Source organism: Cucumis sativus, chromosome 7, assembly GCF_000004075.3.
Source record: "Cucumis sativus cultivar 9930 chromosome 7, Cucumber_9930_V3, whole genome shotgun sequence".
Taxonomy (NCBI): Eukaryota; Viridiplantae; Streptophyta; class Magnoliopsida; order Cucurbitales; family Cucurbitaceae; genus Cucumis; species Cucumis sativus.
Genome location: NC_026661.2, coordinates 10,429,537 through 10,447,182, shown reverse-complemented (window position 1 = coordinate 10,447,182; position 17,646 = coordinate 10,429,537). Strand labels below are relative to the sequence as shown.

The 17,646-nt window shown below is 36.9% G+C and overlaps 2 protein-coding genes across 5 annotated transcripts in view; one reads left to right on the top strand and one right to left on the bottom strand.

The window, feature by feature from the left end:
• Positions 1–8,283, top strand: part of LOC101222231 (uncharacterized aarF domain-containing protein kinase At1g71810, chloroplastic) — a 28,054-nt gene extending 19,771 nt beyond the window's left edge. For 2 of the 4 annotated variants that reach the window (XM_031888562.1, XM_011660666.2), the window contains exons 17-21: positions 164–265; positions 383–424; positions 5,059–5,238; positions 5,986–6,078; positions 7,930–8,283. In XM_031888562.1, the coding sequence (XP_031744422.1) occupies positions 164–265; positions 383–424; positions 5,059–5,238; positions 5,986–6,078; positions 7,930–8,034 (522 nt within the window). In that variant the 3' untranslated portion in view covers positions 8,035–8,283. The remainder of the gene's footprint in view (positions 1–163; positions 266–382; positions 425–5,058; positions 5,239–5,985; positions 6,079–7,929) is intronic. The other 2 variants (XM_011660667.2, XM_031888563.1) reach the window with 2 other exon arrangements.
• A 5,211-nt stretch (positions 8,284–13,494) lies between these two features.
• Positions 13,495–17,646, bottom strand: LOC101221991 (NAC domain-containing protein 17). The gene is made up of 5 exons (XM_004139733.3): positions 17,303–17,646; positions 16,354–16,631; positions 15,956–16,258; positions 14,173–14,722; positions 13,495–14,050 (listed from the first exon to the last, which is right to left on the bottom strand). Exons 1-5 carry the CDS (start codon positions 17,484–17,486, stop codon positions 13,692–13,694), a joined length of 1,674 nt encoding a protein of 557 aa, XP_004139781.1. The 5' UTR covers positions 17,487–17,646; the 3' UTR covers positions 13,495–13,691.

The window sequence follows — 17,646 nt, the reverse complement described above, 5'->3', positions numbered from 1 at the left end:
AAATTCATCAATGTCCGTATATACTTGTATCATCAACCAGTTGTTCATTAAATGTCTTGTGAACTTTTTGTATAAAAATAATCTTCCACTTGGTTGTATTCTCTCCTCAAGCTTTCATTCTACTGTGTGTATGTATATCACAATACTAATGTTCTTATTGCAGTCACTTCGTGCTAGAATGGATAAGTCAGTGATAAAAGATGTAGAGAATCAGAGCAACAGGGTAGTTGTCAAGGAAGTCCTTTCCTTCGCACTGTCTGAGAAAGTATGAACCAATATTTTGTTTCATTTGAGTAATATCTCCAAAGTATATATTTATGATGAGTAGCTCTAAATTTATTTTCCTCCTTTTTTCTTTTCTAAAAAATAAAACATTATACAGGGGTCCTTCCTAAGAGATTTGCTTCTCCAAGAATTAGCTAAGGTAAATATTTTGCATATATACATGCTGTCTTCTTACGCCTACGAGATCATAAGAAAAAGTTTGTCTAGATATATGGTGTATTCATGATTTCACAACAGATAGTCAATGGCAAAAAAGGATGTCATTTTACTAGTAAAATATTCTCATGCGTCTCTAAGAAAAATCCTTTCTGTACAAAAGTGTGCCAAATGCCAATAGTCAATTATCACAATATCTAATGGCTCATTTTTTGTAACCTAGAATAGTGTTATTATGGTTAGTACGCATGTTTTTGGGTTTCTGTATTGGAGGTGTTGTAAGTCAACCTATTGTTAGACCACCCATCATACACCAATATAGTAGGAGAAGGAATAGGAAAGAGAAGAAGGAGGGGAAGTTGGTTATGTAACCAACTGCAGGTGGGGACCACAGGTGAGTGGAGCGTCGTCGCACGATTCGCTGAGAGGGGACCACGATGAGGGAAGTGAGGGAGCGAATATAAATAAAGAAGAGAAGGAAAGGATGAGTAGGTTTTTTTGTTGTCAAGAGTCTTACTGTTTTATTCTTGAAAGATAGAATAGCAGGAGAGGGAGCCGTCGACTGAGAGCATTCTGTACTACTTAACTTCTGCCATTTTTCATCTTAATACTATCGCATATATTTCATCCTTCTATATTAAGAGTTGGAACAGTTAAGATCCATCAATTTGGTATCAGAGCCCGTCGATCCAAGAGGTAGTGGGAAATCATGGTTCAAACCAGAAGTGAAGAGAGAAGAGATACACTCGAACAAGAACTCAACAAAATTCCGGTGATGGAGGAGAAAATTACCGCAATGTCACGGAACATGGAAAACTTGCAGGCTCAAGTGGAGAAAACTCACCAGATGGTGATGATCTTCATGGAAACAATGGCCAAGGAACGGGCATTAGCAAGCGGAAAGGGTATCGACTCTTCAGTACAAGAAACATGGACGGGAAAAATGGTGGAGGGAGAAAGTTCGGCAACTAAAGAAACAAAAAAAGGGACGGCAGAAAAGAAGGAAGACGGCGAAGAGGATGGCAATGATCGAAACAAATTTAAAAAAGTAGAAATGCCGGTATTCGATGGAGATGACCCCGACTCGTGGCTGTTCCGCGCAGAGAGATACTTTCAGATACACAGACTAACGGATTTTGAAAAACTAACGGTTCTAACACGGTATAACTGAAGATGCCAAACTGAGATAAAAACTGAAGAGAACGAAAGTGAACCTGAGGGCATCAAGGCGGTTCTAACACGGTATAAGGATGTCTTCGAGGAGCCTAAGGGACTGCCTCCCAGCAGGGATATTGAACACCATATACACATAAGGGGAGGAGCAGACCCGGTGAATGTCCGACCTTATCGATACGCATTCCAACAGAAGGAAGAACTGGAAAAACTGGTGGATGAAATGATGGCGTCAGGAATTATACGCCCGAGCACAAGTCCCTACTCCAGTCCGGTGCTCTTGGTCAAGAAAAAAGATGGGAGCTGGCGATTCTGCGTGGATTATTGAGCGCTCAATAACATAACCATCCCAGATAAGTTTCCTATCCCCGTTGTTGAAGAACTGTTTGATGAATTGAATGGTGCCAGCCTATTTTCCAGAATAGACCTGAAAGCCGGTTATCACCAACTGAGGATGTGTAGTCGAGACATAGAGAAAACGGCCTTTAGAACTCACGAGGGTCATTACGAGTTCTTAGTGATGCCATTTGGGCTCACAAACGCACCCGCAACCTTCCAATCACTGATGAATTCTATTTTTAGGGTCTATCTGAGGAAATTTGTCTTAGTTTTCTTTGACGATATACTAGTTTATAGCAGGAATTTAGAGGAACACTGTCACCACATGGAACTAGTGCTGGAAGTATTAAGAGAGCATAATTTGTTTGCCAACCGAAAGAAATGCTGTTTTGCGGGTTCAAAGGTAGAATATTTGGGACATGTATTATCGGGAAGAGGAGTAGAAGTTGACCCGGAAAAAATTAAAGCAGTCAAGCAATGGCCAGTACCAACAAACGTTCGTGAGGTCAGAGGATTCTTAGGGCTGACTGGATATTATCGTCGTTTTGTACGGCATTATGGATCCATAGCGGCACCCCTGACGCAGCTGCTCAAGCTCGGCGCATTTAAATGGAGTGAAGAAGCACATGAGGCGTTTGAAAAGCTTAAACAAGCAATGATGACTCTACCCATATTAGCTCTCCCCGATTTTAATACACCCTTCGAAGTAGAGACAGACGCATCCGGCTATGGAATTGGGGCGGTACTAATGCAGAATAAAAGACCTATAGCGTTTTATAGCCACACACTAGCAGCACGCGACCGAGCCAAACCAGTATATGAGAGGGAATTAATGGCAGTGGTAATGGCAGTTCAACGCTGGCGACCCTATCTACTTGGGAGGACATTCATAGTTAAAACAGATCAAAGATCACTAAAATTCCTACTGGAACAGAGAGTTATCCAACCACAACATCAGAAGTGGATTGCAAAACTGCTGGGGTACTCGTTCGAGGTAATGTACAAACCAGGATTGGAAAACAAGGCAGCAGATGGCCTCTCGCGAATACCTCCAACTGTCCATCTTAACCAACTAACCGCTCACACTTTGGTAGATATCAAGGTAATCAGAGAGGAAGTTGACAAAGATGAATATCTGAAGAATATCATCGACAGAATTCAGAAGGAGGAAGAGGTAAAGAACTACACGCTGCAACACGGCCTATTGAGATACAAAGGGAGGTTAGTAATTGCAAAGAATTCCTCATTGAGACCAGCCATTCTGCATACCTATCATGATTCAGTCATCGGGGGTCATTCAGGATTCTTAAGGACCTATAAACGACTAACAGGAGAGCTGTTTTGGGTAGGAATGAAGGCAGAAGTGCGCAAATATTGCGAGGAATGCATGACGTGCCAGCGGAATAAAACCTTAGCTCTATCTCCAGCAGGATTATTGACTCCCCTCGAGGTCCCAAAGAGAGTATGGGAGGATATAACCATGGATTTTATCAAAGGATTGCCTAAATCAATGGGGTTTGATGTCATATTCGTAGTGGTGGATCGCTTCAGCAAATATGCGCATTTCCTCAGTCTTAAACATCCCTTTGACGCCAAAATGGTAGCTGAAGAATTCGTTAAAGAAGTAGTAAGATTACACGGATTTCCACAGTCAATCGTATCTGATAGGGACAAGATCTTTCTGAGTCACTTTTGGAAAGAACTCTTTCGTCTAGCTGGTACCAAGTTAAACCGAAGCACGGCCTACCACCCCCAGACAGACGGACAGACCGAGGTGGTCAACAGGTCGGTTGAAATCTACCTAAGATGCTTCTGCGGGGAAAAACCAAAGGATTGGATGAAATGGTTACACTGGGCTGAATATTGGTATAACACCACATTCCAAAGATCGTTGGGCGTGTCACCATTCCAAGCGGTGTACGGGAGAACCCCACCAACCCTGCTGTATTATGGAGAACGGGAAACTTCCAACTCATCCTTGGATGAGCAACTGAAGGAAAGAGATGTAGCATTGGGGGCTTTGAAGGAACACCTACGCATAGCTCAGGACAAAATGAAACGCTACGCCGACATAAAAAGAAGACATGTCGAATTCAAAGAAGGAGATCAAGTGTTCCTAAAAATTAGGCCATACAGACAGGTATCCTTGCGGAGAAAGAGGAATGAAAAGCTATCACCAAAGTATTTCGGGCCTTATAAGATAGTGAAGCGAATCGGTCAGGTGGCATATCAGCTGGAACTACCAGCGGCCGCAACAATACACCCCGTGTTCCATGTGTCACAACTGAAAAAAGCTGTTGGGGAGAGTGCGAATAGCGAAAAACTGTTGCCATTTTTGACTGCAAATCACGAGTGGAAAGCCGTGCCACAGGAAACTAACGGATATAGACAAAACGAAACAGGCAGGTGGGAGGTTTTAATAAGCTGGAAGGGTCTGCCGCATCACGAAGCCACATGGGAAAGCTATGACAACTTTCAGCAATCCTTCCCCGATTTCCACCTTGAGGACAAGGTGAAACTGGACCGGGAATGCAATGTTAGACCACCCATCATACACCAATATAGTAGGAGAAGGAATAGGAAAGAGAAGAAGGAGGGGAAGTTGGTTATGTAACCAACTGCAGGTGGGGACCACAGGTGAGTGGAGCGTCGTCGCACGATTCGCTGAGAGGGGACCACGATGAGGGAAGTGAGGGAGCGAATATAAATAAAGAAGAGAAGGAAAGGATGAGTAGGTTTTTTTGTTGTCAAGAGTCTTACTGTTTTATTCTTGAAAGATAGAATAGCAGGAGAGGGAGCCGTCGACTGAGAGCATTCTGTACTACTTAACTTCTGCCATTTTTCATCTTAATACTATCGCATATATTTCATCCTTCTATATTAAGAGTTGGAACAGTTAAGATCCATCACCTATCTAGGCAGTCTCATGGTCCAAGTGAATATTTCACGCTATGATTTTATTATAAATTGGTATAATTTTTCTATGATGAATTCTTAGCCAAATAATAATGAAGAGAGGATTTATTTATGATCTCCTATGACTGATATCTTTTCTTTGTTCTCTTTGTTTTTTCTTTTCTTCTTTTTGTGTGTTTGTGGTGACAGGGTTTGGATGCACTGGGATTGGCAACATTGGATTCCATAAATTCTATGACTGCTGCAAGGATACCTTTTGGCTCTTCAATTTCTGTCTCTATGATGACCAAAGAAGATGTGAACAACTTGAGAACATTGGGTCGCCTTATACTCTTGCTGTCAGGATCTCAGGAAAATGATTCAAGCCAGGTCTATAATTCTTTACTATGATTAACTGACATTACTATAAAAAGTGAGAATTAGCAGACAACACTAAGCCATTTGATAAAAGAAAATAGAAAAAAAAACTATTGTTTATGCAAAACAGAAATTAATTTAACAGGGTATCGCATGTTTGTTGAGTGAGGAGAGAGAGAGCAGAACGAGTATTCACTTTTTGTAATGTCTTTTAGTTTTGTTATCTCAGTGATCCTAAAGCAGTGCAAAAAGGGGTAGAAAAAGAACCTCCAACTGAACAAAAGGAGTTTTAAAAGTTATATAAGCTTTTAACTTGCAACTATTTCCCCTATTTTTATTTTTATTTTTATTTTTATTTTGTTGTCTTTGGGAGTTTCTAAGAGCGTCTCTACTGTGAGTATAGCAATACATCCAAATCAGGAGTACTGAGTACATAAAATATTTCTAACATGTAACGCTTTTTATTTGTGGTTTAATACACATATCTGAAAAATGAAATACATCTTCATTTCTATTATGTAGATTGTTTTCAAATTTCTGTTTTCAGATTTCCTTCCAAACATGCCATAAATTATTTTCTGTTTCCTTATGACCTATGAAGTGTCTGAAATATAATGATTATCAAAAGCTTCGGCTACAAATTAGATTTTTTAAACTATTATACTCAATGGCGTAGGCTGTAATCTACCATGTGTATACATGTTCACAGATTTTTATATCAGAGTGACGCTTACTTGTTGACCCTTTTTACTACGGTAGATAATTTTGCAGGGAGACAATAAGAATCAACTGACGGGTTTGGATGAAGCATCTGTACGGGAACTTTTATCTGTACTCTCTGTTATTCTTGAGGTATGGATTTGAATCATTTGATATATGCCCTACAATTTACAATTTTTGTGTGCGGTGTCAATTTGTCTTTAAAACAGCTTCTCATTTGTTATTGGTCATAAAAGTTTCCTTAGGCTTAATCAATTAAGTTCTAAAATATACCACTTGCTGTTGGATCAACTCCGAAAGTAGGAAAGTAGTTATCAGTTGTAAGGAACATCTATTCCCGTCATTATAAGTCCTGACATTTTGTATGGGTCCATGTGTTCGTTCCACTCTTGCTAAATGTTAAAAATGCAACATTACTGTATATTTCTCCAAAATCTTATCTGTTGGTGATATATAATTAAATTTTCCTTCAACCACTAGCTTAAGCTTTTGGATGAATTGGTGGTTAATATGGTATCAGAGCAGGTGGTCCAGGGAGGTCCTGTGTTCAAGCCCCTGCATTGTCGTTTCCTCCCCAATTAAAATCAATTTCCACTTGTTGGGCCTTTTAGATATTTCAAGCCCACAAGTGAGGGGAGTGTTGGTGATATATAATTAAATTTGTCTTCAACCACTAGCTTAAGCTTTTGGATGAATTGGTGGTTTAATATTATCATGTGGTTTCAAGCCCACAAGTGAGGGGGAGTGTTGGTGATATATAATTAAATTTGCCTTCAACCACTAGCTTAAGCTTTTGGATGAATTGGTGGTTTAATATTATCATGTGGTTTCAAGCCCACAAGTGAGGGGGAGTGTTGGTGATATATAATTAAATTTGCCTTCAACCACTAATTGGTGGTTAATATGGTATCAGAGCAGGTGGTCCAGGGAGGTCCTGTGTTCAAGCCCCTGCATTGTCGTTTCCTCCCCAATTAAAATCAATTTCCACTTGTTGGGCCTTTTAGATATTTCAAGCCCACAAGTGAGGGGGAGTGTTGGTGATATATAATTAAATTTGCCTTCAACCACTAGCTTAAGCTTTTGGATGAATTGGTGGTTTAATATTATCATGTGGTTTCAAGCCCACAAGTGAGGGGGAGTGTTGGTGATATATAATTAAATTTGCCTTCAACCACTAGCTTAAGCTTTTGGATGAATTGGTGGTTTAATATTATCATGTGGAATTGGTAGCTTGGGAGGATGTTATCAGGTATTAAATTTAAAAAAAAAAATCCGATCCAAAACTGGTAAATTAAGGTTGAGGCTTTAGATGAATCAACCAAGTTTCTAATTTTCATAAACTTGTGATTCCTTGGAATTTCTTAACCTGGCATCTTTTCTAGTTATTGGACTCAAAAGAAGGTTGAGTTGGAATTGACTGGTACGCTTTTAAAGAATCCAGAAAAAAGATTTGTTTTTAGTTTTCAAGTTTTAAGTATTGTTTCTATTTGGTCCAGTGTTACATTTTTAATACTAATTTTGACTTTAGCTTTCATTTGGCAGCTAAATTAATTATACATCTCTTTACCCTTCAGCGTTTAGTTTTTATTTGGTCTCCAAATTTATGTATTTACACTTCTACCATTGGCTAATGTTTGCTTTTGGTAGTGACTGAAAACTAATTTAATTGTAAATTAGTTTTCAGTTGGTGAGTAGAAAATGAACACAAATGACTAAAATTGTGAAGGTAAAGTTATAAACTTTTGTACTCTATAGACCAAATGAAAGGCTAATTCCAAAACTCAAGGTTATAAAAATGTAACATTTTGCAATCTAGGAAACAAACGAAAACTAAACTCAAAACTCAAGGTGAAAGTGTAGTATTTTAAAACCAAATGAAAAGCAAAATCAAATCATTACTCAAGTGTCTTTTTATTTTTCTTTTTACTATGAATCGTTGTCTAATATAATTTAATGTTTACCGATCTCTGTTTGATGCCTTAGCTTCCGCCAGAATCACAGCAACAAATACTTAACCTACCAGTAGAGGTTGGAAGACGTTTGATTTCCCGCGTTACTGCAAGAACCCTTAGAAGGTTGTGGAGCTGAGGAACTATTTGAATTGGATACAACAGAAAATGTAATCTTATAAACCAATCAAAATTTAATTTTAAAAATGTCTTTCATTCATACTGAACGCTTACAGAACAATAAAGTTTTACTGATAAGTTTCCATATTCTCAAACAAAGTCATGAGCCAAAGCTAAATAAAGGGATCGTTTGTCATGGAATTGGATGACACCTAAATGTGTAGCTTATTTACTGTTAAAGAAATTAGGGTTTATTCCTATTTCATGATTTCGTATTTTGGTGTCTATTTGTTAAGATTATTATGTACTCAGATTTATTCAATAGTAAAGAAATTTCAGAAGGTATCAGAACCTTAGGTTTTGTTTTATTGAGCCTTAGCCATGGCAAACCTTGTTCGACCTCTTCCTCTATCGATTTGAGTAGCCGTCGATGGAGGCAGACCAATGTGTAGATGTAACCCTCTCTTTATCCTCATTCCGCACTGCTGCTGCCCAAATCACTTACTAACACCTCCTCGGTCGTTCAAACCAAGCCCCACGCTGACATGGTCCATCGGTGTCGCCTGCTGCTGCTCAAATCCATTGTCTTTCTCCTCATTTGCACACAACAATCAATGTAGATCTCTGCATGCCGCCCAGATCCAACATCATGTCTTAGGCAGGCCAACGTTGTCACACGCCTTGGTCTGACCTCCCCACTCTGTCAAATCTGCATCTCACCGATATCCTGATCTGCAAAGCTTTGCCAAGATGCACATGCAAACTATTGTATTCCGACTATGATACCATACAACTTCTTGTCTCAAACACTTTCTTAATATTTTCCATTCCTTTATCAATGTTTTAACTCTATTTATTCACCCACACAATAATAACTTATTATGTACTTAAATTTATTCCACAAGATAGAAATTTCATAACTTTTATTCTCATTGCAAGATGCTAGAATGAAATGTTAGTTTGGTAAGTATTTGAAATATCAAATTGTTTGAAGAGTATGGTTTATATTTATTACGGATTGATATGGAGAAAATTAAGGAATTGAAAATAATTTTGAATGTGTTTCTCTTCCCGTTTCAGTCTTGTACAATCAAATGTTTATTTTATTATTTGGTAAGTCTTCTGTTGGGAATGGTTAAAGTTTTCTAAGGCTTTCTCTATCAATTATGGTCTTGAATTTTTTTTATATTTCAGCCGTTGTTACCTCTTGATTTGTTTATATTTATGACTAAAATGTTGGATAATTATCATGAATTTTTCGAAGTTTGTTGAAGACATTTTCAAGTACATTTGGAGCTATTGGATCATACACATCTATCAAAGACAAATTAGTGTCATTCAATTTGTTTTATGGTCAAGTATCTTTTGGCTATGAATAGGTGAGGATCCGTTGTTGTCAAACCATTCCAAGATCTCCTACACGTGAGTGAGGTATAAAATTGAGAGAGTTTCTTCTTATAAGGGAGCTTTGTATTTCTCAATAAAAAAAAAGTTTGTAACTCCTATTTTATATAGTGAATTCTTGGTTTTTGCCCATGTAAAATATGTGTTCTATTCTCTCACTTCTTTTTCTTCATTATTATTGTTCTCAATCTACTTTAGTTGTACTTACTCTATTTGATCACAGTATGTATTCAGAACAAGTTTAAGATTGAGAAGTTCAACAGAACTAATTTCTCGTTGAGGAAGTTGAAGATGAAGGCTATCCTTGAGAGAAGATAGTTGACTTGAAGCCATCAATAAGAGGCCAACGGAGATCACAAATGACAACAAGTGGAACGAGATGGATGAAAAAGTTATGACAAACATTCTAGCATTAGCTGATAATGTGTTGTTGAATGAATTCTTTATACAATAACATTGTGTGATATGTGATAAGTGTTATGCAATAGGCGATAAACGATAGAACTAAGCTATGCAAATGATAGCTTTGAGAGTCCTCCGTGATATAGTTTTCAATTATGTGATATTGATTATGATTACGGGGCAGTACTAGCTATGCGAAATGCTAAAATATCTCCTCTCACATGCTGACATCCTAGGTGAGATGGTCAAACGAGATTAGATGTAATAAATGACACGACCTTTATAACATAATCTTTCCTTAACTACAAGCGTTTCCAAATCAATTTCCAACTTCTCTATTTGTCTCGAGTGGTGGATCCATAAAGTTTATTGACAGTGGGCTTCTAGTTGAATTTGAGAAAAATTAAAAATCTAGAAATTAAATTACATGACAAACACAGTAACCACTAAGCTACTCATACATATTAAGTACTAAATAGTTTTCTTTATACATATTATATAAAGATGAAAAAGTTGAAGGGGACCTTGAGCCCCCCTGGATCTATACTAAATTTGTGGGTGTTTGTCTCCTCACTCTATAAAACACATTTGAATCTTCATTTTGTGTGCGTGAGAAAAATCGAGAAATACTCTCTTTAAAATTCTCGTTGTGAAGTTTTCGAGTAGATAGTGTTTGTTTTGAGTGTTGAGATTTCGATTAGTTTTAGTGCAAAACTAGTCGAAGAACAAGACTGTTTTATCTTGGGGACGGCGAGACAAATAGAATCTATTTGCACAAAGGAATAGAGCTGCGGAACGTCTTAAAGAGAGTGAGATCCTCGACTCAACCCTCTTAGTCTAACTTATCTTTGTTTTGTAGTAGGCGTCTTGACCAGGGGAATTGATCATTAGACGAGTTGATCATTAGGCGTTTTGATCCATAGGCGATTGGACCGGTACCTGATTTGACTAAAGAAAGCTTTTTTATCGACGGTATACAAGGCGAAACACTAATACTACCAGGAAAAATACAAGACGAATGTGGATTGTCTAAGCATTAAAGCTTCTCAACTTACAACTCCTTGACGAATTGTAAACATGTGTTGTTAAGCATTGAGGGAAAAAAAAACTACAAAGGAGATTTGATACCACCTCACAAATCTGTATAAGGCCAAATTACTACGCAACAAGATTTTCTTTAAGAGGAAGTTGTATAGTCTTTAGATGTCAAAATCCACGTCAATGACAGTGTTAAGATGTTGAGAGTTTCATATTCGAAAAACCGAGACTCACACTCTTTATAAGATAGATGAACTACTCCTCTCATTGCTAATTGGTTTTGAAATGGAGCCTCATACTATCAAATAGACAAAGCACATGAACACATTGAATATGAGATTTTGTTGGAAAATGAACTAGGGCTAGACACAACAGAATCAACATAATTATTTTTATCTAACCCTAGACCGTAAACAGATCAAACATACCTTTAAGCCGAACTTATACAAATTGAATTGCCTTTGACAAAGTGAGTATTGACTCTCTCTATTCTCTCTTTGTGTAGAATGAACAAAGTGAGTATTTCGACTCTCTCTATTCTCTCTTTGTATATAATGAATTTTATGTCTTTACTGGTATATAAAATAAGACCCCTAAGGTCTTATTTATAGGTTTCTTTAGGTTTCGAATTCTTAATAAGTTCCAAATTCTCCAATTTGGCTTATCAATTAATTATGTCCCCAAATAAGTTTTCACGACTTATTAATTACGTTTGTTAATAAGATTTCAATTATCCAATTGGACTTATTAATTACCCAGTCTAAAGACAAATTGACTAAGTTATTTTACGTGCGACCCGTTAGGTTAATTTAATATGGCAATGGGCTCATAACTCGTTTTATGGCCCGTAAGTCATAATTTGTCTCTAGCAAGATATTATGGCTACCCATATTAAATGAAGTCGATGATCCAACATAACCTAAATATAATTATTCATTTGATTCTTTTATCACACGATATCCTATAATTGAATATAAAGCATGAATTAACAAAGTCGCTCTATCTAATTCAATTGCTTTCTAGATCAATAAGTATACTGAAATAATAAATGATATTATTACCCTTATTAATTCATTTATATCACGACCATGCACTTCCACAGTCACACTTAATTGAGATGCCTAGATATATTTCTCCACAACAAGAGAGATAAATTTCATTTTGATTAAATATTGTCAACTATATAATTCATAACATATTCAAGTACAACTTTTATAATTATTCGGTTAAAGATAATGTTTGATTATCATAATAGATTAATTAGTTGTCCATACCCATTCTGACCTTAAGTTTGGTTATGTTTTAAAAAAGGGTGCATGACACATTTACATTATACTAAGTTAATTTCTTAGCATTTTGTTCCTTGCAGCAGCGTATATGATGTACAGCAATTACTTGCGTTGGAGTGAGTTGTTTTTCTCCACTCCTTTTCACATCTTATTTTCCTTTCTAACTGTCGTTGTAATCCATATATCCAAGAATTCTCCAGGAGCTCATGGCTGGTAAGGCCGCTGCAAACTCGAGAACTCAAACTCCCGTTGCATGGAGGAAGGGTCTTTGAGTGAGATGTGTTCGAGTTTGTATCACAATATCCCAACTATTTTAGGAGAAATAGTTTGGCACACTCGACCTAATGGCATCCACCTAAACCCGTGATCATAACATAAGAGTGGGAAGATTGATTCAGACTCAGTGAGGAAAAACAACCAAACCAACTCCCAGCAACCAAATTTCTATCAATATGCAACTTAGTTCTTTCTACTCCACATTTACCACCCATTATTGGTATATAAGTATACAAAATTCATTAAAATAACATCTTCGGTTCATACTAATTCTAATCAATTTCTTCATTTAATAGTAATATTAAATTTAACGTTAAATATATATATAATAATGTGAACACTAACAAACTAGTATTAGTTAATTGCAATTAGTTCTCTTGTTTAGGTAAAAGGTATTTTTCTCTCATCATGATTTAAAGACTTCGTTAAGAATATCAGGATTGAGTTATTTTTTAAAATTAGAGAAGTTAGTTTATAATATATCTTCCATTCCTCTGGTTGTCCAAATATTTGATATTGTAATTTAGTATTTCCATCATAAATAATAATTGATATAATTTAGTCTCTCAGGCAAATAGTTCCAGTTGTCCGACTTCAACCAATCAAGGCAAATAGTACATATCTGATATCATCATCATATGAACCAATTTTACAAAATTGAATACTTCAATTTATTTCTCTTATCTTCCATCCATTTCTTTTTCCCTCTAATCATTCAGAAGATTAAGATTACTTTTGCTTTTCTTCTAGCGAGATCAACTCAAGCAAAGAGGTGTGATCTCCAATCAGCATCACCAAGACTACATTTTAGTAATTTCATCCCAATTTGAAGCCAACAAGGTATTATTAGAAAACCTAAAAATTAGGTCATCCATTCCACAAACAAACCCATGTTTGTAATAGCAATCAAATTTCCATACTGGTATATCATTCATTAAACTTAATTTTTTTTTAGTGAAAGGAAAAAGGAAAACATATATAGGAACAAAATGGACAAAAGAAAACACTCACATTTTATCTCCCAAAGCAAACTAATTAGATAAAGCATCAAATATATAGCTAAAAAGGAATAAGCACTAAGGACCAAAGGATCTTTGTTAATAATTATAAACTTGCATTACAAAGTGCCACTTAACAAAACCATACTCTTTACAGACCCAAAATACTCAGCATATTCACCTTTTACAAATTTTTTTTTTTTTTTCATTTTTGTCAATCTTTTTTTCATTTTCTTTTTTACAAAGTTCAAAATTGGTCATTTTCAGATTCATAAGGATATGGATCTTTGCCACATTCTAACAGCTCCCATAAATACCCATAAGATGGCAAATAATGCTCCTACAATAGAGAAGAGAAAGAACCTACCCTTTTTGCTGCCACTTCTCCTAGTAATGAGAGATGAAGAATTGATACTAGAAACTGTCGTGCTGTTCATATTTAATCTCCTCCTACTGAAGCTCGGTATTCGATCAAAGGACTCGTTAACCTCTGCAGCGGATGCAGGGGTAGTAGGTATAGATTCAACAAAGGCCCAGAAAACGGAAGAGACCCGACTAGCAGAGTTGTCCTCCCCTACTTCATTTTCATTTGCTTCGCCAACAAAATTTGAAGAATCACATAACACACCTATATATATTGCCATAATATTAGCAACTAACTCAGGAGTCAGGACATTAGATTTATAGAATTGCTTCCCAACATTGGAAAATGGTTACATTTTCCATGAAGAGAGAAATTCCGCTATATACCTGAAGTTCGTTGCGTTTCTGATGAAGCCAAGCCATTTATGGCTGAATCATACAGCATTTGATTGCTGATCTGGCTGGTGACTGCGGGATTTGATTGAAACTGACCATCCATGGGGTTTACCACATTACTCGAATTTTCATTCTTGTATAAATTTGGAGAAGGTCCATACTCGAAAGGACCGAAATCATTAAGGAACATGGCTGCATCATGGAATTGATCGAGCTCATTGAGACCATTTATCTCTTCAAACTGCAAGTTCCCAGATCCTGATGGTTTTTCAATATTTGATAGATTGAATTCAGGACCACCAAGATCATCCATTTCCAGATAATCTCCCTCAAATAGAAAACTAGGTAGTTCAGAAACGTTGGGTGGAGATCTGGCATCATGATTCTGGAATAGATGCAGTTGAGAGACATCTGAGTTGGAGTCACTTTCAGGCAAAATACTCGGCTGCTGCTCGGAATTACACATTTCAACTGATCTAGGAAGGATATACTCTGGTGAATGTAGATCAATGGTACTCACATGATCTTCTTGACCAGCGCCCTACCAAGAAATAACAAAGAAGCTAGAAGTTAATATCTCAATATATCCCCCGGGGTGTATCACATAAAGATATTGGTTAAATTACAAGTTTAATCCATAAGATTTCAAGGTTGTGTCTACAAACTCAGTTAGATAAGTGCTTATGTGGCACATGACCAAACAATGTAAAGATTATAATTGTTAGCCAAATCGGTTAAGAAAATCCAGTCTAGGCAATTTTCAGAATAGGCAAAGAAGGGTGTTGCGATGGTTGAAATCCCATAGGGGTTTTAAGGGAAAACTAGGGGCAGTGAAATCAATTTTTAATCGAATCTATTCTCATTGAAATTCCAGAACTGTTTTGGCTCCACTTTCCTTAAACTGGAAAAATGTTCCGGGGAGTGGTATCACTGTCTATGAGAAAGGAAAGATGGAAAAGGCATTGGAGAGGAAGAAGATAAAGAAAAAAAATCCAAAACCTTATCCTCAATCACATTCACTCCATCTCTGTCTATGTGCATACATTTTTTTTTCAAGGTCTTTGTGTAGATATATAGCCTAATTTTAGAAATATTTAATAGAAAATCAAAATAATTACAAATTGTTGTTCGTGATTGTGTTCATCTTGTGTTCTTCCTTCATTTCTGCTTCAATTCCCATTCTTTCCACTTTTGCTTTGATTTTCCCACTTATGTTTTAGTTAATTTTGGTTCTCTAATTGCCATTAAATCTCACTTCCACTTCTCCACAGCATTGAATTGATTTGCGACGAGATAAAATAGGTACTTAAAATTCACTTTCATGTTCTGAGATTTTATCCCAACCCATCCCCAATTGCCTTAACCTGTTTGGCAGAAACAATGCCATAAAGGCCACACCAAACCTGCCCCAGTTTTAAACCATAACGATTACAGAGCCATTTAAGTTTATCCTAGGTGGCAATCATCATTTACTAATCATACGTTTAATGCATAAAATTCTCCTTCATGTTCTGAAATCTTACATTTGTGTAGGTAGTGTGTGCCACATAAAGCCCTTAGGCCTTAGCTCATGTAGTTTGATGGCGCTAATTGTAGGGATCAATTAAACAAAAAAATTGAAAGTTCTAGGACCTATTAGACACAACCCAAAAGTTTAGGGACTAAATTTGAAATTTGAACAAAATTATTCTTCTTAAGAATTATTAAACATATATTAACAAATCTACAACTATATTGTTTACACCATAAAAACGATAGTATGTAAGGAACTAACCAGGGATAAGGAGTTGGCAAAAGGATCAGCTTCTAGAGACTGAAATAAGTCCTCATCAGAAATTTGTTTCATCCACCTATCAAAATCGTCTAATGAAAAATGTGTAGCTTGGCAAGTCTCTCCCTCAATATCAGTGGCATCCATCTTAGGTTTCTCAGCAGGCATCTCTTGACCATCAGAGAAATTAAAATCACAGAATTCGTCATCAACCCATTCTTCTTCTTTAAATGGTGCACCGTACTGCTCACCATTTTTCGGACCAGGTCCACTTTTTTTGAAGACCTTATAAACAGCATAATAGCTCTGAAGTAAAGAGTAGAAGAATTTAGCAACCAATAGATATACAAGGAAGGCATTGTCAGAAGAGAAGAATGTGATGAATGCGAGAACATACTTACCTGCACATTTGTACATCTTGTGAGCTCCTCCTCATTCATAGTGTATTCATGCATCACCCAGTCAGTACGCTCACCCTTCGGGGCACGACCTCTATAGAAAATTAACGTCTTCTTGACTCCTACATTGCGAGAATTACACTTCACAGTACGATCCTTCCCAGTCACTTTCCAATACCCTTGACTGGTTGCCCTATTTGATTTTGCCCCATTTGGGTACTTCCTATCTCTTGGACAGAAAAAGAACCATTGTCTATCACCAGTTTTTAGCTTAGAAAGCCCTGCATTGCATACAATTATTAGAACCTATATGGAAAAATAAGCATTTAACTTTGTTTGAAAACGCTGAAATAAACAACAACAAAAAAAAATGAAATAGGACATATTTTCCACCTTCATTATGAGTATAACCACCACCAAATAAAAAATAAGCTCAAACTATAAACATAATCCAACCAATTATCACTTGTAGCTAACTGAAATCAGTTCCAGAAACGATAAACCGGATGTAATTACCATCCCAACAAAGACTTTCCATCAACACTAACAAAATTCGGAAATTGTGAACATCTCAAGCAATATCATTAGGTCCCATTTAATGAAATCAAGGAGACACGTAAGAAGATTTAAACAAACAAATACGAACACAATATCACTTTCATCTCCAAGCTAAACAGAAAAAAATCAAACACTAGAAATCAGAGATTTAAAACATCATGTCCAAACGTATTAAACAGAAAGAAACCGTCGCTTGCACATAACCATAGACCGACCAATCGAATAAATTCGCAAGGAAGCCCTAGAAATGCAAGAGACAAATTACCCAAATGAAAAAAAAAAAAAAAAAAAAAAAAACCAAATTGAAGTCTACCACTCAGACAAACAGAAAAACAATCAGTCGGAAATACACCACCAATATGAAACAGAATCGAAAAAGCAAAGAGACAGATACCAGGCAACTCCTCAGGGTCCCATTTGTAGACGTCGATATCAGCGACAACATCGAGCTTGATTTTTCGGCCACAGATCTTCCTCTTCAAATAGTAGAGTATGATCTCATCATCAGTTGGGTGGAAGCGGAAGCCCGGTGGCCAGGGGTTGGCGTCGTCGGTAGAGGAGAGGCGCAAGAGCTTCATTGGTGATGGGAGAGGAGATTGAAGGGGATATGAAATTGGGGCTGGGAGAGTTGGGGGGGGTTTTGAGGGAGTGGGATTTTGCGAAGAAAGGAGAAGAAAGAGTGTAGAGGAAGGAATCGGGGGTTTAGGGATGTGTGTACTGTGTATGTATAAAATAATG